The following is a 25,133-nucleotide window of genomic DNA, read 5'->3' on the forward strand; positions in this document are numbered from 1 at the left end:
GATTTTGCTTTAGGTGAATTGAAACGGCAGTTGACAAGCCACAAGACAATGGCATATTTTGACCAAACTAAAGACACAACCGTTCTTGTAGATGCTAGTCCGGTTGGTTTAGGTGCCATTCTCAGCCAACAAGCACCAGTCAGCAGAATCACAAACATAATCGCATATGCTAGTAGAGCTCTCACTCCTGTAGAACAACGATACTCTCAAATAGAACGGGAAGCACTAGCAATCATCTGGGCATGTGAACACTTTCACCTGTACTTATACGGATCTGATTTCACTGTGATCACGGATCATAAACCACTGGAGTACATCTTCAACAACCCAAAAGCAACACCACCCGCTAGAATAGAAAGATGGAGACTCCGTTTGCAACCCTATACCTTTAAAGTGATCCACCAAGCTGGAAAGGATAACCCTGCTGATTACATGTCAAGGCATCCCATATCACACATGTCATCACACAACACGCAAGCTAGCACGATTGCGGAAGAGTACATAAGTTTCATTGCTGATCACACGGTCCCCAAGGCGATGACCATGCTAGAAGTGAAACAAGAGACCAAGCAAGACCCTACGCTACAAAGGCTAGCAGATTTAATTCAGAAAGGAAATTGGCATGACATTAATAAAACTCCTGACACACTCACAAATATTGACTTTACCACACTTAAAGCTTTCTATCCCCTGCGCAATGAGCTTACCACCAATGCAGATGCGGACATCATACTCAGAGGCAACAGACTCGTTATACCAACCTCGTTGCAGTCTAGAGCACTAGCTTTAGCTCATGAAGGCCATCTAGGCACAGTCAAGACAAAACAACTAATAAGAGACAAAGTGTGGTTTCCAGGCATTGATAAACGTGTAGAAAATCTAATCCACAACTGCATCCCATGCCAAGCTGCTGTGCCACAAACACACATGGAACCTCTTCAAATGTCTGAACTTCCAAAAGGACCGTGGTTTCAAGTGGCCATTGATTTCACAGGACCTTTTCCTTCTGGGGATTATCTGCTTGTTGTGTTAGATGAATACTCCCGCTACCCAGAGGTAGAAATTGTTAAGTCCACATCAGCAAATACAATCATTCCAAAACTGGACAAGATTTTCTCATCTTTTGGAATTCCGCAGGTTGTCAAGACTGACAATGGTCCTCCTTTCAATAGCCAAGAGTTCAAAAACTTTTCTACCTACCTTGGTTTCAAACACAGAAGAATTATACCCTACTGGCCAAGAGCAAATGCAGAGGTGGAACGTTTTATGAGAACACTTAAAAAGACAGTTTCTGCCACACATTCCGAGGGCAAGCCATGGAAACAACATCTTTTCAAGTTTCTCAGGAACTATAGAGCTGCACCGCATATCACCACGAAACTGACCCCAGCTGAACTGATGTTTGGCAGAAAAATCAACACTACACTTCCCAGCCTGCACCATCAAACTGAAGACACATCACTTCGAGACACCGATCGAAAAGCGAAGCAACGCATGAAGACATATGCAGATTGTCACAACAATGCACATCCTTTGGACATCAAAATAGGAGACACGGTACTTTACCGCCAACTGCACAAAGGTAAACTATCCACCCCATTCCATAGCACACCATACCAGGTGGTCGACATCAAAGGAACAATGCTTACAGCTGAAAATCACGGACACCGTGTCACTAGAAATTCATCACACTTCAAAGTGGTCAAAACCCCAAACAAGGATTTACCTGCCATGGAAGAGGTAGGGGATGTCCCCCAGACAACATGCACCAATTTAGGAGGAGGCAGAGAGAATTCAGAACTCCAGCGTGATCAACAAATCCCATCACATGAAAGACATTACCCTTCAAGAGAAACTCGAAGACCTCCAAGATATCTGATTAAAGAAATTTGATTTAATGGACTTTCCAGAAATCACACAAATTACAGTTTCAAAGACTTTAAAGAAAGGGCTTATAAATATATATATGTATATGTATATGTACATCTATTATCTTGTTAAAACAAGGGAGAGATGTAATGTTGTTATAATACTGTGGCGCTGTTTGAGTCCAGTCCATGTTTTGAGTGAAGTAACGTAGCTGATTGTTACGTCACTCCAGTCCGGGTTTTGGGATATAGCGGGAAGTTGCAGTTGCAAGCTGGAAGCAAAAGTTGTTTGTTTTAGGTTTAACAATTAAATGAATACAGGTTATGAATACTCATCATACTGCCTTTGGATTGTTCTTCTCAACACACAAGAACACTATAATAACCACTCACGGATGACTGCACAGGCAGTCACTCACATGACCGACAGATACAAAGAGCGGCCTACCACGCAAGCTAGGAGGCCGCTGAAAGACAGAAAGGCAAGTCGTTGATTCCGGGAAAGCGGCAAGCCAGCCTTCAGCATGAATGCCAGGGAAATACAATTGACTCGATTCAACTCAAGCTCTTTTCTATCAACACGCTCAGCTCAAAACAGAGGTCTTACCGTACTGTCTTGAGAAGGAAAAAGATAAATGGCTTCCTTTGGATGGCAGCTTTATCACCTCGGTGGGCGGGACCGAGTGCATCATCCCAGGAAGGGGCCTATCGGCAGCTCTGTTATAGAGAGCTCAGCGATACCTACCCAGTGGGCAGGCATATCCCATACGTAATGTCTTTGGTGGTCGTCTTCGAATTGAAAGGGAACTGTAAACCCACAAGAGATATACAACATGACAGGCCAGACACAGCAAAAAACAATAATAAAAAAGCTGCCCGCATTATCATTAAGGTGAACTACACCACTACTAAAAATAAAACCGCCCATCAGCCGTTATTTTCTGATGTCTTGGAATCCACAGTAACAATTGACCTGCTCCCTTGCAATATTTATAGTTAAGGATAAACACACTCATCAACATTTACACGTGAAATGCGGGTTTCCATGCGAAACTGGGCGTGGTTTTCCTTCTCTATCCCTCTCCACAAACCTGATTTACACGAGTAATTCTCCCAAACGTGCACGCGCATCGCCATTTCACGTGTAAATTGACCCTCATGGAAACTCCATGATTGTCTGCGCTGCAAATAATAACAATACACAAAAATAAGGCTTTATTTTTCATCAATAATAATAATAATAATAATAATAATAATAATAATAATAATAACCTGGTAATGTCCGATTATTCTGCTCATATACTTCAATGTTACAGCGCAATTATCTATAATTTTTATTGATTTTAACTGAATTTTTAGGTTTTCCTTTTTTTCACTCTAAAATGAACATTCTATAAATAGCCCTCCATTACAATGATCTTCTCTATAAAATGAGTGTACAAACAGCGTTTTTAAAACTGTACACTTATTTGAAAACAGAAAAAAAGATTTATTATTATTATTATTATTTAGTATAAAATAGCATTTTCCTTGGTAATTGATTTGAATATTTCCAGTTGCCTAGTACTTGGACAGCAGAAGCCGTGTCACCTTCAGAAGCGCTTGATGAAGAAACCGGTTCAGTTTGTCCCACAGTACTTCTCTCTGTACTACTTACAGCGACTGTAGACATCTCAGAGGGGCTTGGATTTTCCGGGATGTTTTGATTTAGCCATTCTGCAACTGACATCTTAGTAAAAAGGTTGAAATTACTAGAAAATGACATTTTGTTAATAGCTGATGGAGTGATCTTGTTTGATTTGTTTTTGTGATGCGGTTACACAGATTTTACAGGCATATATCAGGGATTATATCCCTCTAGCTCAACCGTATTTAGAATGTGGAATCTTTCCATTGAAATATTTTATATATATATATGAGGCTGTGTGGTCCAGTGGTTAAAGAAAAGGGCTTGTAACAAGGAAGTCCCCGATTCAAATCCCACCTTAGCCACTGACTCATTGTGTGACCCTGAGTAAGTCACTTAACCTCCTTGTGCTCCGTCTTTTGGGTGAGACGTAATTGTAAGTGACTCTGCAGCTGATGCACAGTTCACACACCCTAGTCTCTGTAAGGCGTCTGCTAAATAAACAAATAATAATATATATTAGATAGATATACCTACATGTTGAATACATGACATACATTTACCAAAAAAAATCCACATTACGAATAAATCATTATGCAAGACTATTTTTTTTTTGTACACTAAGTTTGTAAAATTGCCATGGAAAATTCCCATTTTAAACATCGTGATCGCAGCATTTGTCAATGGCTGGGTTTACATGCACGTGAAAATCGACTCTACAGTCATGACCGTGTGATGTTGTCACGCGAACACATCGTGAAACAGCAAAAGGACGTCCTTTTGGCAGCGAGACTTTAAGGGCAGGGTCAGTTGTTTTCTCACGATAAAAATAGCTGTAAAAACCCATGTAAACCGGAGCAGGAATCATGCTTGTGGCTCACAAGGTTTCAACAGTCAAGATCCCTTTCTTCTGACTTAATATATATAACTTTTAGATGTTCCACAAACACACACACATAATAAATTCTAAGTAGTAAAACTTGTAGAAATTATATTTTATATAATTGTGTTTGTGTGTGTGTGCTATTCGCTATTCTAGCCTGCAGCTCTCTATTCTAGCCTGCAGCTCTCTATTCCAGCCTGCAGCTCTCTATTCCAGCCTGCAGCTCTCTATTCCAGCCTGCAGCTCGCTATTCCAGCCTGCAGCTCTCTATTCCAGCCTGCAGCTCTCTATTCCAGCCTGCAGCTCGCTATTCCAGCCTGCAGCTCGCTATTCCAGCCTGCAGCTCTCTATTCTAGCTTGCTATTCGCTATTCCAGCCTGCAGCTCTCTATTCCAGCCTGCAGCTCTCTATTCTAGCCTGCAGCTCGCTATTCCAGCCTGCAGCTCTCTATTCCAGCCTGCAGCTCTCTATTCCAGCCTGCAGCTCGCTATTCCAGCCTGCAGCTCTCTATTCTAGCTTGCTATTCGCTATTCCAGCTTGCAGCTCTCTATTCTAGCTTGCTATTCGCTATTCCAGCCTGCAGCTCTCTATTCCAGCCTGCAGCTCTCTATTCTAGCCTGCAGCTCTCTATTCTAGCTTGCTATTCGCTATTCCAGCCTGCAGCTCTCTATTCCAGCTTGCAGCTCTCTATTCCAGCCTGCAGCTCTCTATTCCAGCCTGCAGCTCTCTATTCTAGCCTGCAGCTCGCTATTCCAGCCTGCAGCTCTCTATTCCAGCCTGCAGCTCTCTATTCCAGCCTGCAGCTCTGTATTCCAGCCTGCAGCTCGCTATTCCAGCTTGCAGCTCTCTATTCTAGCTTGCTATTCGCTATTCCAGCCTGCAGCTCTCTATTCCAGCCTGCAGCTCTCTATTCCAGCCTGCAGCTCTCTATTCCAGCTTGCAGCTCTCTATTCTAGCCTGCAGCTCTCTATTCCAGCCAGCAGCTCTCTATTCCAGCCTGCAGCTCTCTATTCCAGCCTGCAGCTCTCTATTCCAGCCTGCAGCTCGCTATTCCAGCTTGCAGCTCTCTATTCTAGCTTGCTATTCGCTATTCCAGCCTGCAGCTCTCTATTCCAGCCTGCAGCTCGCTATTCCAGCCTGCAGCTCGCTATTCCAGCTTGCAGCTCTCTATTCCAGCCTGCAGCTCTCTATTCCAGCCTGCAGCTCTCTATTCCAGCCTGCAGCTCTCTATTCCAGCCTGCAGCTCTTTTCTAGCTTGCTCTTCGCTCTTCCAGCCTGCTATTCGTTTCTACAGCTTGCTATTCATTTTTACAGCTTGCTATTCAATTTTTGAATGTGGTGTTTTACTGCAGTTTGATGTTTGCTTTTTTCTTCAAATTTTTGAACTGTAGATGAAAAAAAAGAAAAATGAAAAGTACAAGCAACATTTTCAGTTTTCCCATTTCTGAAAACGGTAAAAAATAAAAATAAAATAAAATAAAATAAAATAAAATAAAATAAAATAAAATAAAATAATAATAATAATATATTTTTTTTTTGGGGGGGGGGGGAATGTAATGAGCTGATATCTATAAAGCACATGGAAAAAAAAAAATCTAGGTGCAAATATTAGGAACACCTCATTTTGCTTAAGTTTACAATGATTGTGCACAAAAATAAATACATTGTGGAAATGATGAGCGACTCACCTCTTACTAACTCCAGTCTATCTCATCTGGTAACTTGTCTGTTACTGAGGCTGCAGATCGTGCCGTCCCCTGATCAGTCACTGGCAGCTATGGAGCGCCATTTGTGCCAAAACTATCCAGCCGTTAGTTTGTCAATTTGTTTGTCAATTCGTGAACTGGTCAATTTGTCCAGCAATTCGTCCATAAATTTGTCAATTCATACAGTAATTCATAAACGTATTAGTTAATTCACCTAATAATTAATTAATTCATTTGTCAATTAATTAATATGAAAGGATGTACGGGCCTGCAAATTTCCAATCAACCAGACAGACTTCCCAACAAACAGACAAACTTTCAACTGTCAAGCTCGCACTGTGCCGAAAACACTGCAACCTTTCTAGCCAGTGGGAGCACGCACTAATATTTTAATTAATGAAAATCCAGCCTCACTCAAAACTGCTTCAGCCAATAATATTTAGAAGGGCGTTTCAAAAGATATTCTATGTAACAAGATACTCGACTTCCGTCTCACTGCGCAAAGCATTGTGGTATATGGACAATTAGGCAAAATAATTCTATGGAGAGTCAATGCAGGCGTATGAAATGTTGCTGGTTTTCACCACAGCTAGGTTAATAATATAAAAACATATGTAATATATTATCCTTGATTTAGGGGAGGGTTTTCGGGTTTGACCCAGCCCACATCACCATGGAATGTAGTTCCGCCCGGGGTATTTACACTGTCTACTTCCTGACCATCTTGCTATTAGGGTTTCCAGATTGCTATTCATTACTGTGGCACCTATAGCGAAGCTGCAGTGAATAGCTAACTGTTTTTTTTTTACCTACTTCCCAACCACCAAACTTGGTATGTGAGATGTACTCAACGTCAGCTACATTAGGGGCGCTGCAGCAAACAGCTGACCTTTTTGATTATCATGGTCACACTGTTTATATATATATATATATATAATTTGGCTCATGGACTATTCCTCAGATCCTCTACCCCAGTTCCATCGGAGGGGCTGATCTGCTATTTACCAACAAGCTTACGTCATGCTAGGGCAACGCTGGAAAGCCGAGGTTCGAAGACCTCTACATCAACAAAGTGATAATTAGTAAGAAATTATTTTGTATTTTTTTTATTTAAAGGTAACCAGTGATTGTAGATCTGATGATCAAAACCTCTCTCTGGGTGGGTGGTGTAAACCAGGTTGTAGTGGAATTGATTTTACCAGTGGTGCCCGTGGCACAGTGGCCACCAGCTGCTGTACCCTACGTAAGGAGACTGATAATGTCTTAATTGTGGTCATTTAAGGATTTGTTATTGCGTCATAGTAAGTTATAGTAAAGCCAGTAAAAAATAAAACTTTCCAAATAGTTTCAAAGTCTCTCCAACATGAAGCATGGCAATAGTAGTGCATGTCATATTATTTTATTGTTTTTTGTAATGTTTAGTCACAAGACACTTCATAGGTCAAAATTATACTAATTATACACTTGATGTTTCCTATAGCAGATAAAAAAGGATACTCAAATAAAGTGATATTTTGCCACATTTGGTAAAATGGGCCATAATGCATTCTGGACTTTGATTTTACTGATGTGGTTTTCATTTATCTAGCTTTCAGTTTTTTGTATGGCTAAACCTTATACTAATAATACAGTTCATCTTTTTGTAGACCCACCATTGTGTTACTCACAGTTACGTTAAAGCATTATATTTCTGTGACCCATAGTCATTTCTCAAAGATACAGAATGCGTTATTAAGCACGTCCAATAAAAACTGGGATTATTTTTAGACATATGAATAGGAACGAGCTGTTCTCTATCAACAAGTTGACATGTACATTGAGAACTAATGTGTATCTGTATTGCTAAACAATGTAAGCGACTACCAGTACACTTTTGAGTTGAGCACATACAATTACACTTTTGAGTTGAGCACATATCAGTACACTTTTGAGTTGAGCACATACTGTTTTCCTTTTAGGAAAAGCTGAACAAATCCAGGCAAAGGGCACAAGATGAAGTGGCCGGAGATGAAGAGGAGGACTAATGCTGAATAGATTACAATTACATTACAAATATTACAATTAAAAAGAATAAAAATAAAGAATAAACATGAAGTATGATGAAAATGCATAGTTGTTGCTTTTTATTTATTTGCACGGATTCAGTGTTCACAAACGGTTCTCACAGTCGCTAGGACTGATAGCATTTTGGTTTGAATGACGGCACATTATCTCCAGAAGTAGTGTTAATAGAATTTAGTTTTGGCATATAGTCTTGTGAGATATTAAAGCTGAATAAACTCATATAATAACTGAAATCGAGCTGAAATCTATCGGCACAGTTCACAAGTCAAGCTACAAATGTAGCCTCTTTTTGTTTCACATTAACTTCTGTTACTATATGTAGCTAACCTCTCCAAAAACGTACTGAAATAATTGAAATAATGGTATACTGTATTCTTATACCCCTGGCAAGACTGTAGCACATATATTGTTGAAAATGAAAAGTATTAAAACTGTGGGTTATTTTTTTTTTAATGTATTTTATTTTATTTTATTTTGTTATTCAAACAGAGTTAGGAATATATTCAATGCACTGCGCTACTTTTATGCCGAGCGAAAAGGCTGGGACAGCCAGAGTTCAATAAACGCAAGCAGTAGAATGAGCACAGATTAGAAAGCAATGCATTCACGTGAATGCGTAGATTTTATTTTAATTTTTTTAAATAATGCTGGCTAGAAAAGGGTCTAATTTTGACAAGAGAAATGTGCCTTCATAATGCACGTTATTTAGTTCGGATTTGTTTCACATTAGAAAGCGGTTTCAGTTAATGGCGGATTTATAAAAAGGGGGTTCAGGTGACTGGTGGGGGGCATGTTATGTTAGGAGTATTAGGAGACACTGTGTTCTGGGTGTGTATAATTCTGAGATTGAAGACAGATAAACTGATTGTGCCGGGTTGCAAGACAGGACAGGAATAGAAGACGCGGGGCTGGGTGTCACACGATACGGGGCTGGGTGTCACACGATACGGGGCTGGGTGTCACACGATACAGGGCTGGGTGTCACACGATACGAGGCTGGGTGTCACACGATACGGGGCTGGCACACGATACGAGGCTGGGTGTCACACGATACGGGGCTGGCACACGATACGGGGCTGGGTGTCACAATATGTTCTTGCTTTTACAGTAGACAATAATGCAACTTTTTTTTAATAACATAGTTTCTATGTGTACAAAGACAGAAGAAGTTGTATTTTTACTTTTTATGTGAACATAAAAATACAGACCTATATGTAGGCCCTATTTGAAATGTTGACCCATGCTAAAAAATAATACAGTCGAGAGTAAAGGGTATTTAACTGTTAACATGTGTCAATATATTTCTCAGTAAACAAATCATAACCTTCCTGCGTTTCTTTTTACTAGTAGTAAGAACCAGTCCACGTTCTGTATGCCACTTATTTTAATTTAATTAAACCAAAGACCTCGTACTCTAAACAGTGGTGCTGTCTTCTCTGTCGTGTGTTTTATTTTATTCACTCTGCCCTTTTCTATCTGTTACTGCAACAGCCCAGGCCAGCGAGGCACGATCATTTCCATTAGTAGGTTCATATAGTACTGTATTTGGAATTTGAGATTTGTTTAATATGGATTCAAGTAAAAAGTGACATTTTATGTTTTCGGTAAGAACTCAGAAGACGTTCAATCGTTAAGGAAGGTAGATTAACAAGGTAAGCTTACGTCTGTTTTAATGGATGTACAATTGCGTTTCTTTCCACGGCATGACAAACTGCCATTTTCATGTTTAGCTTCCATTAGGAAACAGTTTTTCCATTGACCATTGTTGATTGTTACATTTTGAGTTGAATAATGTGGGAGTTCCACAACGTAAAAAAGAAATGTAAGGCGTATATAAATGGAAGGCGGGGAGGGACGCAAGACGTTTATAAAGGAGAGAGTGGGTGAAACTACTAAGAGATAAAACAATTAGAATAAAAACACAATCTAAACAAATCAGTTTACAACGATATTGACTTCAATCTTTCTTTCACTCTAAAGAATTGCTCACAGATAAAAGCAGCGCGACTAGCTCGATTGCTAACAGGTTTATTGCTCTGTATCCCCGGACTGCAATTTAAATAGCGCCCATTTTAATGCAAACACATGAGATAATTAATACTTCAAGTGGTTTATCAAGCCGTGTGTATCCAGACAGGATATCTGTATGTTACGGAATCAGCGGTGTGTAGTGTAGCGACTACATCCTCCTCACAGTGAGAGGAAAGCCATCAGTTTTCATTAAGGAATGCAGATCTACAAAATATTGGAGCGCGATTTAATCCAGCCCATGGTTAAACGATGCTAATCACAGCTTTACAGACAGGTAGAGAGAACAGAAATAAATGTAAAATCTACCAACCCTATATTAATAAGTAACAGTTGCTACCAAATGCTAAGCGGTAGCGCGCTGCCTTTAAAACTGTAACTTTGTTTCCCAGTGCTTCTACACAACGAATGTACGAAAGGCGGAACTTTCCCGATTAGCACGGGTGTGTGTAACATGTTTTCAAATCTGATCTGTGTTACGAGACCACCACAATTTATAACGTGTGAATATACACATTTCGAATAGAAGGGAAGCATTTTGGTGCTGAAGATGAATGTATTTTATTTGTATTTTAAAAATACATCTAAGCACAGCACAATAGGCTATGTGTTTAGTATGTCATTGCATTTCATTTATTCAGCATCTGATTTGCAACGTAGTTAATACGTTGTCTTGTTGCTTTGAATCTTACATAAACATGTTCAGACTCGTGTTTCTGATGTCTTATTCCTTATGGAACTCACTTGGTCTGTGCATATTTTTTATGGTGAAATGCACACAAAATGACGACTTTGTATATATTTAAATATTGCCCAAAGGTGCCCCCCCCTTTCATTTTCAGCACCCCCAGTTTGAAATTCGTTCCCGCGTCTCTGCCCATAACCTTCTTGTAAATGAGACCACGGCCTCAATTGGTTAACGTCATAAATACTTAATACATAAATAATGAATCAATGACGTGTATCGTATGAATAGAATTTACTGATTTTATGTTCACTCAATTAAAAAAAAAATATTGTGTTAAAAAGTTTGTATTTCACTTGATGCCCATTTTTAATACCACGCAATTTGCTGTTCGCAAGTTGAGCAGCATCTTACAAATCCGTTTGGGAACTGTGCGTTTGCTTAAAGCACATCTCGTAATTTGATTATATCGTTTTACTCAAATTTGAAGAACATAATTTGCTCAAAGACCAAAATGACCTTTTCTTCCTTTCTGTTTCGCTCTTTGCTTGTTTGATATTTTCCATTTCGCAATTTGAGCAAAAATAATTTGTTCAAAGATCGAAATAACCTTTCATTTCGTTCTTTGATCATTTGTAAAGCTCAAATTGCGAAATGATTTTTTTTTTATTTACCAGAGATTGACCGAATGCTGACTATGAGTGTAACATATACACAAATAAGCTTACTTGACTTGATAAACGTCTTAAATGATGCAAATTCCTTCTTGGTTTGATTGAATGAGTAGTACACAACAAGCTTCAATATGAAAGCTGAACATTAATTTAAATAAAGAACAACGACCAGTTTTTAATGAAAAACAAACAAACATTATAGCCTACCTCACTAAAATAAAAACGGCTTCTGTTATTTTGAAATTCCACTGCTTCTGATTATTACTGTTCTTAATAACAGTAAAAACATTTTATTCAGGGTTGGTGTTGAACTGAAACCCGTTCATGGCCCGGTTGTGCTCTGTAACGCAGGCACAATGATATTATAAACTAGAAAAACATTTATAGAACAACTTTCAAAGCTTTTTGCTCTGCCTTTACTAACTGCTAATAAACTCCAGGTAATTTTCCAAAACTGTGTAAGTGAAAATAAATATTACGTGTACCTTTAAACTTTTACAATTACTTTCAGAAAATCAGGAGCAAATTCTACTCTGGAGCAAAAGGCTTTGAAAATCACCCTGTGACTGGATAAGCTAAATTCATTTCACAATTGACAGGTTTATCAATGTTTTAATTAAGAATCGGAATCGGATTGATAGAAATCAATTACAACATAAAAAATATTGCCCCGATTTATTTGTTTGCTTAGCCAGCTCTAATCATCATTTTCACCCCTAAACAAATATTTTTATGCTCTCTATAGTATATACATATTTTGTTCTCATATATTTTAATCAAATTATTTAAACTGAGACCATTTCTCCCAGTGCAGTTCAATACATAAACCAGAAACAGAAAACTTGTATCCTCATCCAGCAAACTGTTTAACTTAGTTGAGCAGAAAAACACTGAAAAAATTGAAAAAACAATCTAGTCAAAACGTGTGTCACTGAATTTATGAAGTTTCCTTATTTCTAAATGTAGCACTATTGAGTGTTTAATAGTTATGGATGAGCAGAAATCTCCTTCCCACCTCCCCAACATTAGAAACCCGAGTCTGGTCACAGCAAAGCAGCTCTTTACCACTGCAAACTGGCAAAGAGAGTTACACAGCGGAGTCTGAGACCCAGTCAAGTGTGTCAGCAAAGCACAGAGAAATGTACGCAACAATTTTAAAGGGAGCCCGTTCTTCATGTAATAAAGCACCAAGTTTACAGAGACAGTGCTCACCTGCAGATAGTTTAGCAGCTGCTTGGTCGTCTGGACTCACATTGGCGTAGATATCTTCACCAAACATCTTGTTAGATTGTCGTGAGATTGTAGCAGAATGGAGGGTGACCAGCATGAATCTAACACAGGAAGAACCTACAAGAGCTACAGCGGCTATTTAAAACTCAGTGGCTATGTAGTCTTCCTGTATACTAAACAACTCAAAATCAACAAGGTCATTTCTGTACAGAGGAAGCTAGAAAAAACAATATCTTTTTTAAGAAGAATTACATTTTCTATTTTTTTCAGGGTCTGAGATTCAATTTTATAGCTGTGCCCCTCTGTGATTTTGTATCTTTTGAAGTATCCCTGTAAGGGGAGCATGTATTATAGTATAAGTGTTCGGCATTTTCGGGTTTTATCTTTAAAAAAGGTTACCTGGAGTTTATTTTACAAATATTAAAATAGGGATAAAATCTGTAAAAAAAATGTTTTTTAATTGAAACTTCGGTAAAAATCGGGATACAAAATTCTCAGTATACACACTTTACATGTGGAATATGATGCATAGCAGTGCAATGCAAGGCTGCTTATTACAATGTCGGAGTCAAAACGAAACAGTATTTTAAATAAAATATTGTGTATTTCCTGGAAAATAGTACCAGGAAAATATTCAATAGCAGACAAAAAATCAGTTATAAATCAGTAAAAACCGAGGTTCAGTTAAAAAAAAATAATCCTGTAATTTTGGGGTAAAATTCGGAATAAACCGGTTATTCTACCCGTCGTCACTGTACAGACAGTATTACAGCTAATATCTCATAAACCGTGCTGTGTGCGATTGCTGAATTTAATAATCATTTTGGACGATCCCTTTACTGAATACAACTGAAATGGGCTGATTACACAAAGAGGAGAAGAATGCTACTCAGAGAGAGAGAGAGCAGTATTTATTTGTCTTTGTCGTGTGTACTGACTGAGGCAACATACTGGCAAGAATCTTGAAACTAACACAATTTTAGTATGTGTTCACTAGATTGCACTCTCTACAATACAGACACTCTGCTGATCCAGTCTGTGTGAGTAAAGGGAACCTGGCAGCTAGAACTGAAGAGCTGGCCCTGAATTCAGGTCAAAGCACCTTAACACCCAGACTAAAGGGAATAAACCATGGCTGAGTATTGACAATAAGACGCACTCTGAATAGAGAAAAGTGTAAGGTACTGCACGCAGGCAATACAAATGTGCATTATAAATATCATATGGGAGATACTGAAATTGAAGAAGGAATCTATGAAAAAGACCTAGGAGTTTATGTTGACTCAGAAATGTCTTCATCTAGACAATGTGGGGAAGCTATAAAAAAGGCCAACAAAATGCTCCGATATATAGTGAAAAGTGTTGAATTTAAATCAAGGGAAGTAATGTTAAAACTTTACAATGCATTAGTAAGACCTCACCTAGAATATTGTGTTCAGTTCTGGTCACCTCGTTACAAAAAGGATATTGCTACTCTAGAAAGAGTGCAAAGAAGAGCAATCAGAATTATCCCGGGTTTAAAAGGCATGTCGTATGCAGACTGGCTAAAAGAATTGAATCTATTCAGTCTTGAACAAAGAAGACTACGCTGTGATCTGATTCAAGCATTCAAAATCCTACAAGGTATAGACAATGTCGACCCAGGGGACTTTTTTGACCTGAAAAAAGAAACAAGGACCAGGGGTCACAAATGGAGTTTAGATAAAGGGGCATTCAGAACAGAAAATAGGAGGCACATTTTTACACAGAGAATTGTGAGGGTCTGGAACCAACTCCCCAGTAATGTTGTTGAAGCTGACATCCTGGGATCCTTCAAGAAGCTGCTTGATGAGATTCTGGGATCAATAAGCTACTAACAACCAAACGAGCAAGATGGGCCGAATGGCCTCCTCTTGTTTGTAAACTTTCTTATGTTCTTATGAATGATTCCAGGTGTAAGATTATGGTGCCAGGAGTGGCGTGCCTTTTAATGATGTCAGAATAGGTGCTGAAGGTGTAGGAGAAGGAGGAAAGCACAACAACGAAAGTGTGTCTGAATCACAACACTTTATTATGAGTCTCTATAGAAATGCATTCAATTATATAAGCAGCAAGTATAACACTGAACATGGATATTACCCATATTCTAATGGGGCCAGTGTTGTTATTGTAAGATAACTGAACAAGGCAGCAATTAATAAAGCAGCAGTATATCCATACATTTTAATAAATCAATTATGTAACAAGATGAATCAATTTGATTAGTGACTCGATTTAGTTAATATTGCAACATATTAATAGCTTCAAAAAACTTATTAATCATAGGCATCAATTGGATTTTTAAAGTAATGTTATCAAGTACAAAAGTTAGTACGAAAACATTTCTAAAAAGAAAAAATCATGTGCATCTCAAAACCTAGCCCACAGTATACATGCATTTGTTACAACTCATAATGGAAAACAACATTCTATGAACAAACAACAAATTAATATCCCAAAATATGTCATTTGAATACTGAATTTTTACCAGCCGTTAGATAGTACCACATACATCTCCCAGCAGAGCAATCACATGACCTTAACACTGACCTATAACCAGAGTGCTCGCTCTGCGCCCTGCCTCCAGAGATACACTGTATCTCTGTCAGCTGTGATTTGCGAATTTGTGTTTTGATTGACAGTCCGCCAATACTACCTTGCTACGGTTTATTTTTCTAATCCCAGTAGGTTAGACAGACTGCACCTACATACTTTTTACATCTAGTCATTAAAGTGGGCTCAGGAAAAAGAAAAGGACTCAGGGTTGGGCACCCTAAAGACTGGGCCTGGGTGCAGTTACGTCCCTTGCACCCCCCTGATGCTGGCCCTGAGTAGGTAGCTTTGGGGAAGATCAGCTGGCTCTGTGTTTTATCCTCCAAGTCTGTGTCTCAGTCTTGCTCACTAACCCTCCTTTTTATGTCCCTTATTTTCTGTCTTAGTCGCATCATCCCCAAGCAGCTACTCGGGTGAAGCAGCAGGTGGCAGCGGCTTGCGCTGACCTTTCAATTATTTCTCCTGACTCACATTCCCAATAATATTCAATGTACCTCTATTATCCCTCCCACCCCCAAAAGAGACCTTCAATATGTTTTGCCCTATCTTGACTTGGCAGGCAGACTGTAACTCCTTTATTATACAAAGAACAGATGCTACCTCTCTTGAAAGTTCAGTATACAAAGTTCAGTTCTCAATAGAAAGAGTTAGGCAATTAACATGATTATCAGAAGTATATTAAAATACTAAAATGGGTAAAAGTACTAGATGTTACAAAGCTTAATTTTTTTGTCAGCTTTATTTTAAACCAGTGAGCTAAAGAGGAAGTTCTCTGCAGGGCTGGAGGGGCTAGAGGATGTGGAGTTTCACACTTCAAGTCTGTGTTGTGCAGTAAATGCTGCCCATCTCTGTAGCTCGCACTGTAGCTCGCTAGAGAGAAAGTTCTGACTGTTACATTAATTGGCTCGGGCTCACTTGCACACTTTTGAAACATGTTTCTTCAAAAATGTGTTGGGAAACTTTTTTGCAAAGTCACATGACTAATGAACTCACGCTCACAGAGTCTCTCCTGATTGGCCAAAGACAAAATGTTTCTCAAAGTAGAACCCAGGTCTTCTCTACGAAACATGTTTCCTGGTTTCTGGGCACACGGAAACAGCCAGCATAGATGAGGAAGCATTGCGTCTGGAGACATGTTTCCTCATGAATGCTGGGCTTAATGGTTCAACTTGCAGCTTTCCCTCACCAGTCTCCCTTTTCATTTCATGTGGCTCGTCCAACTTAGCATCAATTACCTCGTTTGAGACCAGCCACATTCTCACATTAACCCCATCCCTGCCAACCACCACCAAAACACACACATACCACATTATTTACAGGCAGGGATCTGCCCTGCCATTATATATACCATAAACAGGTTCTTTTGATCTGTGCAGTCAGGCCAGGCCCCTTGTATTTTTCACCCTCTATGAATGCAACACACATACTAATGCAGTACAGTCTGGTTTTATTGTTACAACAGTAAGTCAGTACAATACAGCCAACCTCAATACAGTTAAATATATAAACCACACAGTGCATAAAAGAGACATATAAAACAACAGCAAAACCACATCACTCAGCCAGTGAAATAATAAAATATATGAAACAAATCGTCAAATCAATAAAACAAAAGAACTCAACCAGTGGAGGTGGCTGTCACTGAATTACTGACAGACTGAAACTGCAGGGAGAAAGGGAAGACAGAGCTACAAATACAGGACACAATACAATGATTTGAATCTATCTAAAACACCTTTAATTAAAATATTGTAACAGTAAAAACACCAATCATAAACTACTAATTAAACAAGTTACCAACGCCAGAGAAGAAGGCACGGTGCACATCGACTCGCAGCGAATAGATCTGGCCAGAATCTAGACCCTTCTTTTGCCAGCACTACATATAATATATATATATATATATGAAAATTGTATATTGATATTGTGCATGCATTTCAATATCGATAATATCGAAGTCTTCCAAAACACAGACTAATATAATAACACAATTGCAATATCAAACATATATACATGTAGACGTGAACAGATATTTACATAAGAAAAGCAATGACTTACTTAAATTTTGTTGCTTTGCTTCACAATATCCATGGAGAAAAACAAGGTCATGTTATATTGTTTTAGTATTCCTTCCATGCCATCATCAGCCAACTCAAAACTGAAATATTTCTATACTTCACTGCGCACAGACTAGACAACTCAGAAGTAATTGAATCTTCTCTGCATATATGCTGTCAGGAGACCTCAAAAAGTATTAAGGATGGTGTCATGACTTACAATTGTTACAAAATATTACATTATTTTTACATACAATTACATTATTTATTTTTTACATACAATTACCCATTTATACAGTTGGGTTTTTACTAAAGCAATCTTGGTGAAGTACCTTGCTCAAGAGTACAGCAGCAGTGTCCCCACCTGGGATTGAACCCACGACCCTCCGGTCAAGAGTCTAGAGCCTTAACCACTACTCCACACTGAAGGTTCCCTTCACCTCTCTACATTATTCACACCTGTTTTCCAGACCAGGCACGCTATATTCAAACCATTATGTATCTCGGGTTTTTACGGTTATTGTATTCTTTGTTTATTTGTATGGGTTATACACATGTATATCTCCATATATTAATAGGAGCAAAACAGTTCAATATTCTACACGTGAAGTATGGAAGCGGTGCTCTCCGTGTCCTAGAGAAACGACCCCCCGGCACTACACCCCTGGATATATAAATTATTTAAGCCAATTTTCTTGTTTATTGTGTTTTTTGTGTTGTTTGTTTTTAGGTGTGTATCCCTTTAAAAAAGACTTTCCTGTAGGGATTGGCCGGTGAGAGGAAACAGGTGAAGAAACGGGAGTAGAGCACATGAGAGCTATCGAAGAAAAATGTCAATCAATGGAATAAAATGGTTAAATAATACTTTAATGTGTGGTGTTTGCCTACCAGACTCACAGTGATTGGTATGCACAGGGTTTGTTGTATCTTAATACAAAATAAACTTGATTATACTGCGTTTATAATTTTAGCAATATTAGCAATAAAAAGCATGCCTGCGAGCCTACCTGATTTTTTTTTTTTAAATCTCAAGGCATGGCAATATGAAAATTATTATCACTATTGAACGATACCGATATCATATCAAAATATTGATATAGATGCCCACCCCGAATATACTATCTATCTATCTATCTATCTATCTATCTATCTATCTATATATATATGCTGCTGTTTTGTTCTTATCCATTCTTGGGTGCTTTTAGCTGTGTGTTTTGGGTCATTATCCTGCGACTGACCTGCGACTTGCGACCTGCGACTGACCTGCGACTGAGACAGAGCTTTCTGACACTGGGCAGTACGTTTCGCTCCAGAATGCCTTGATAGTCTTGAGATTTCATTGTGCCCTGCACAGATTCAAGGCACCCTGTGCCAGGCGCAGCAAAGCAGCCCCAAAACATAACCGAGCCTCCTCCATGTTTCACTGTAGGTATGGTGTTCTTTTCTTTGAAAGCTTCATTTTTTCGTCTGTGAACATAGAGCTGATGTGACTTGCCAAAAAGCTCCAGTTTTGACTCATCTGTCCAAAGGACATTCTCCCAGAAGGATTGTGGCTTGTCAATATGCATTTTAGCAAATTCCAGTCTGGCTTTTTTATGTTTTTCTGTCAAAAGTGGAGTCTTCCTGGGTCTTCTTCCATGAAGCCCACTTTCGCTCAAAAAGCGACGGATGGTGCGATCAGAAACTGACGTACCTTCACCTTGGAGTTCAGCTTGTATCTCTTTGGCAGTTATCCTTGGTTCTTTTTCTACCATTCGCACTATCCTTCTGTTCACTCTGGGGTCGATTTTTCCTCTTGCGGCCGCGCCCAGGGAGGTTGGCTACAGTTCCATGGACCTTAAACTTCTTAATAATATTTGCAACTGTTGTCACAGGAACATCAAGCTGCTTGGAGATGGTCTTGTAGCCTTTACCTTTACCATGCTTGTTTATTATTTTCTTTCTGATCTCCTCAGACAACTCTCTCCTTTGCTTTCTCTGGTCCATGTTCAGTGTGGTGCACACAATGATACCAAACAGCACAGTGACTACTTTTCTCCATTTAAATAGGCTGAATGACTGATTACAAGATTGGAGACATGTGTGATACTAATTAAAGAAACAAATTAGTTTGAAATATCACTATAATCCAATTATTTATTATCTTTTCTAAGGGGTACCAACAAATGTGTCCAGGCCATTTTAGAATATCTTTGTAGAATAAGCAATAATTCATCTCTTTTCACAGCTTCTTTGCTTTATTCTATGACATACCAAAGGCATGCAAGTATACATGATAAAATAGCTTTTAATTTCATCACTTTTCAGGAGGAATGAAGCATTATTTCAATGAGCTGTAAGGGTACCAACAAATTTGAGCATGTCTGTATATATATGTATATATATATATAATTATTAATGTAACTTCAGGGAATTGTTGTTTAACAATTTGAAACACATGGCTTGACAATGCTACATTTTTTAAATGAACCTTTATTTAACCAGGATTGCATTCAAACAAAGAAGTTATATAACAGTATAAGAACATGTCAAATATAAATGATTTTGCATTTGCGTGTTTAAAAACAGAGTGCAGAGAACCTGGCCTTGCTGTGGATTTACATCAGGGCTGAACTGTATTTTATTTATTTTATTGTCCTTATTGGAAATATTGTATTATTACTTGTACTGTAACACTTGAAATGTATTTGCTTACGATTGTAAGTCGCCCTGGATAAGGGCGTCTGCTAAGAAATAAATAATAATAATAAATAATAAATGTGTTTTGTAGCCATGACAAGTGTTTGTTTGTTTGTTTGTGCCTATTCTTTTGTTCCTGTGTCTTGTTCATTTGTTTTGTTTATTAAAAGTGTGTCATAAAGCTAAACCAAAACAATTCTGTGTCTCGAGTCTCTCACCCTGCTGGTAACACCTGGGCCGTGGCACTGACCTGTTCACAGTCTATACTCAGAGATGCCTCTATATAACTGCCCCTGCCTTTATAGGAGCTCAAATGGTGAGTTTCCTAAGAACATAAGAAAGTTTACAAACAAGAGGAGGCCATTCAGCCCATCTTGCTCGTTTGGTTGTTAGTAGCTTATTGATCCCAGAATCTCATCAAGCAGCTTCTTGAAGGATCCCAGGGTGTCAGCTTCAACAACATTACTGGGGAGTTGGTTCCAGACCATCACAATTCTCTGTGTAAAAAAGTGCCTCCTATTTTCTGTTCTGAATGCCCCTTTATCTAATCTCCATTTGTGACCCCTGGTCCTTGTTTCTTTTTTCAGGTCAAAAAAGTCCCCTGGCTCGACATTGTCTTTACCTTTTAGGATTTTGAATGCTTGAATCAGATCACCGCATAGTCTTCTTTGTTCAAGACTGAATAGATTCAATTCTTTTAGCCTGCCTGCATACGACATGTCTTTTAAACCCAGGATAATTCTGGTTGCTCTACTTTGCACTCTTTCTAGAGTAGCAATATCCTTTTTGTAACGAGGTGACCAGAACTGAATACAATATTCTAGGTGAGGTCTTACTAATGCATTGTAAAGTTTTAACATTACTTCCCTTGATTTAAATTCAACACTTCTCACAATATATCCGAGCATCTTGTTGGCCTTTTTTCTAGCTTCCCCACATTGTCTAGATGAAGACATTTCTGAGTCAACATAAACTCCTAGGTCTTTTTCATAGATTCCTTCTTCAATTTCTGTATCTCCCATATGATATTTATAATGCACATTTTTATTGCCTGCATGCAATACTTTACACTTTTCTCTATTAAATTTCATTTGCCATGTGTCTGCCCAGTTCTGAATGCTGTCTAGATCATTTTGAATGACCTTTGCTGCTGCAACAGTGTTTGCCACTCCTCCTATTTTTTTGTCGTCTGCAAATTTAACAAGTTTGCTTACTATACCAGAATCTAAATCATTAATGTAGATTAGGAATAGCAGAGGACCAAATACTGATCCCTGTGGTACACCACTGGTTACCTCGCTCCATTTTGAGGTTTCTTCTCTAATCAGTACTTTCTGTTTTCTACATGTTAACCACTCCCTAATCCATGTGCATGCATTTCCTTGAATCCCTACTGCGTTCAGTTTGAGAATTAATCTGTTATGCGGGACTTTGTCAAAAGCTTTCTGGAAATCTAAATAAACCATGTCGTATGCCTTGCAATTATCCATTGTGGATGTTGCATCCTCAAAAAAATCAAGCAGGTTAGTTAGACACGATCTCCCTTTCCTAAAACCATGCTGACTGTCTCCCAGGATATTGTTACCATATAGGTAATTTTCCATTTTAGATCTTATTATAGTTTCCATAAGTTTACATATAATAGAAGTCAGGCTTATTGGTCTGTAGTTACCTGGTTCGGTTTTGTCTCCCTTTTTGTGGATCGGTATTACGTTTGCTATTTTCCAGTCTGTCGGTACAACCCCTGTGTCAAGAGACTGTTGCATGATCTTGGTTAACGGTTTGTAAATAACTTCTTTCATTTCTTTGAGTACTATTGGGAGGATCTCATCCGGCCCAGGGGATTTGTTTATTTTAAGAGCTCCTAGTCCCTTTAACACTTCTGCCTCTGTTATGCTATAGTTATTTAAAACTGGATAGGAACATGTTGACGTGGGGCATGTTGTCCGTGTCCTCCTTTATAAAATCCTGTGAAAAGTAATCATTTAATATATTTGCTATTTTTTTTCTTCGTTTCAGGGAGGTTTCATTATTGGAAGTCATTAAATGCGTTTTGGATATGAAGTCTACAACCTCTTCACTATATCCTGTACCCTCTGTATTAATTCGTTCAAGTATTGCTGCAACTGGACCTATTATAACAAAAATTACAAATTCTTCTCTCCGAAATGGAGTGGTTCCTGCACTCAACAAACAAGCAGTACTTAAACCTCTGTTAAAGAAGCCCACTCTGGACCCTAGTGTGTTGAATAACTATAGGCCTATTTCCAATCTGCCTTTTCTGTCCAAGATCTTAGAGCTTGTGGTAGTTTCTCAACTGCAGGAACATTTAGTTTTAAATAATGTCTTGGAGCCATTTGTCTGGCTGCCGCCAACATCATAGTACAGAAACTGTGCTTATTGGAGTGGTAAATGACCTGGCAATGGCTACTGACTCTGGTTGCTTATTCATTCTTGTTTTGTTGGATCTCAGTGCAGCTTTTGATACAGTTGACCACATTATTTTACTTAAAAGGTTAGAGGAAACTGTTGGTATTTTTTTGAAATCGCCTTGGACTGGTTTAGATCATATCTTTTAAACAGATGTCACTCAGTTTCACTTGGTACTTTTGTTTCTGATCCTGAGGTCATTGTTTCAGGGTTCTGTTTTGGGCCCCTTACTTTACATTTATATGCTTCCTTTAGGCCAGGTCATGCAACACCATGGTGTCAAATATCATTTTTATGCAGATGACACACACATTTATATTTCTTTTAAAACAAACTCTGATACAGCAGTTTCTGTCTTGTCACATTGTATTGCTGATATAAAATGTTAGATGCATGACAACTTCTTACAGTTAAATTCTGATAAAACAGAAGCTTTGTTGTTAGGATCTGGGAAACAATTGAGTAAAGTCCCCACAATGTTTTTAGATGGAATTACTATTAAAGCTAGTTTTACTATTAGAAATGTGGGTGTTGTTTTGGACCCTTCTCTAACCTTTGAGGCTCACGTGCGCTCATGTGTTAATAAGACTGCTCTTTTCCACCTTCGTAATATCGCTCGTCTACGTCCTTTTTTGCCACTAGTTGAGGCTGAAAGGCTAGTTCATGCATTTATTACATCTAGATTAGATTATTGTAACGCATTGTTGTGCGGCCTTCCAAATAGGACTCTAAGAAGGCTCCAATATGTTCAAAATGCTGCTGCTCGTGTTCTAACTAGATCAAAATCCCACGACCACATGACACCCGTTCTCTCTAAACTCCATTGGCTGCCTATAAAGTTTAGAATAGATTTTAAAATTGCTCTTTTAACTTATAAAGCCTTACATGGCACGGCACCTGCATACGCTGTTGACTTGATTGTCTCCTAACCCCCCTCCCGAAATTACGTTCTTCAGAGGCTGGTTTGTTGGTTGTTCCGAAATCTAGGCTGCACACTCAAGGGGATAGGGCTTTCAGTGTCTATGCTCCCAAACTTTGGAATTCCCTCCCAGATATTGTAAGAAATTCAGACACTTTAGTGATTTTTAAAGCTCGTCTTAAGACGTACTTATTTGATTTGGCTTTTGTATAACTTTCTTTTTTTTCCTCTGTGAAGTGCCCTGTGATACTTGTTATGAGGGGCGCTATATCAATGAAATGTTGTTGTTGTTGTTGTTGTTGTTGTTGTTGTATATAGATATTAGAGGTCGGCACAAGTACCCCAAAACCCGACCGGACATGGTCTGCTTGGATGCCATGTTAATGCAAGACTGAAAATATTTACATTTATTTATCAGTTTGGATTTGGACAATTGCACCTCTAAGTTTTGTTTTCGACTATTGTGTTTGCCATAGAGAGACCGTGAACAATAAAGTTAGAACAAACCGGATGTGACAGAAAGCAGTACATAGGAAAGGCGAGAGAAAGAGAAGACTCTGTTCAGACTGAGATGTTGTTATTATTATTATTTTGATGTTTCCAGTACGTCCTCCGAAATGTGTGCTGTCGGCTTCTTTCACTCTGCAGACCCGCCATGCAGCCACCTCAGAGCTACAACGTCAGAGGACCACACAGCAACTTACAGGCAGGCCTGCAGGCATCCGGTCAGTCCACAGGGTTTGCTGGTGTGCGGTGAGCCGAGGACACCCTAGCCACCCCAAGTCCTCCCCACCCGGGTGGCACCACCTGGGAACTCCTGTCCACGGTCAGCACCTCCAGGATATACAGGGCGCATCCAGCACTCCACGCGGAGCGCCTTTACAGGATGCGCCACTAGGGAGCCCTGGAACAGTGGCTCTGTTCACGATACGCAGACTTTGCTAAGTCTGCGCAGATTCTTCGGAAAACCTATCCAAACTCATCGTCTGCATGAACTCAGCTGGAAAAGACGTCACCAGGTCACGCATCCACGAGCTAAAAAGTCTGCACAGCTGCGCACCTTCTCAAGAGGTACTGCACTGGAGCAGCCGTGGCTAAAAACAATAGACGAGCATTGGCTGACAAAGAAGTGTGTAGGCAAGCAGATACAATCCTCACTCCATGTGCTACTGCCACCGAGTCAGGTGGTGTGAATCGCCTTCGAGTCATGTCATTAATTATCTTATGAATGATTTGTAATACAAATTAAAATGATTTGACTCTTTTTCCACATAGTTATTATACTTTTCAAATATTCAGATATACACTACCGGTCAAAAGTTTTAGAACACCCCCATTTTTCCAGTTTTTATTGAAATTTAAGCAGTTCAAGTCCAGTGAATAACCTGAAATGGTACAAAGGTAAGCGGTAAACTGCCAGAGGTTAAAAAAAAAAGTTTAGGTTACCAAAAACTGAAAAATAATGTACATTTCAGAGTTATACAAAAAGGCCTTTTTCAGGGAACAAGTAATGGGTTAACAACTTACAGCTGTTCTGCAGCAGTGGAAGTAAATTAAGCCTTGAAAGTTGATGCTAACAATTCCTACAGGTGTCCCAACTTTTGTTGATTACTTACAAACCCTCTGTCTGTATAAAAGCAGTGTTGGAACAGACTGTGTTACTACACCCTCTTAAACATTATTTGGACAGTATTGTACTGCAGGAAGTAGTA

General features: G+C 38.9%; 1 protein-coding gene across 3 annotated transcripts in view; it reads right to left on the reverse strand.

Moving 5' to 3' along the window:
• LOC117425377 (C-type lectin domain family 4 member E-like) overlaps window positions 1-12,884 on the reverse strand; it is a 136,548-nt gene extending 123,664 nt beyond the window's left edge. For 2 of the 3 annotated variants that reach the window (XM_058993524.1, XM_058993523.1), the window contains exon 1: window positions 12,748-12,884. In XM_058993524.1, coding sequence (XP_058849507.1) covers window positions 12,748-12,862 — 115 coding nt within the window. In that variant the 5' untranslated portion in view covers window positions 12,863-12,884. The remainder of the gene's footprint in view (window positions 1-12,747) is intronic. The other variant, XM_058993525.1, reaches the window with a different exon arrangement.
• Between the last annotated feature and the right edge of the window lie 12,249 nt (window positions 12,885-25,133).

Source organism: Acipenser ruthenus, chromosome 20 (assembly GCF_902713425.1).
Source record: "Acipenser ruthenus chromosome 20, fAciRut3.2 maternal haplotype, whole genome shotgun sequence".
Lineage (NCBI taxonomy): Eukaryota > Metazoa > Chordata > Actinopteri > Acipenseriformes > Acipenseridae > Acipenser > Acipenser ruthenus.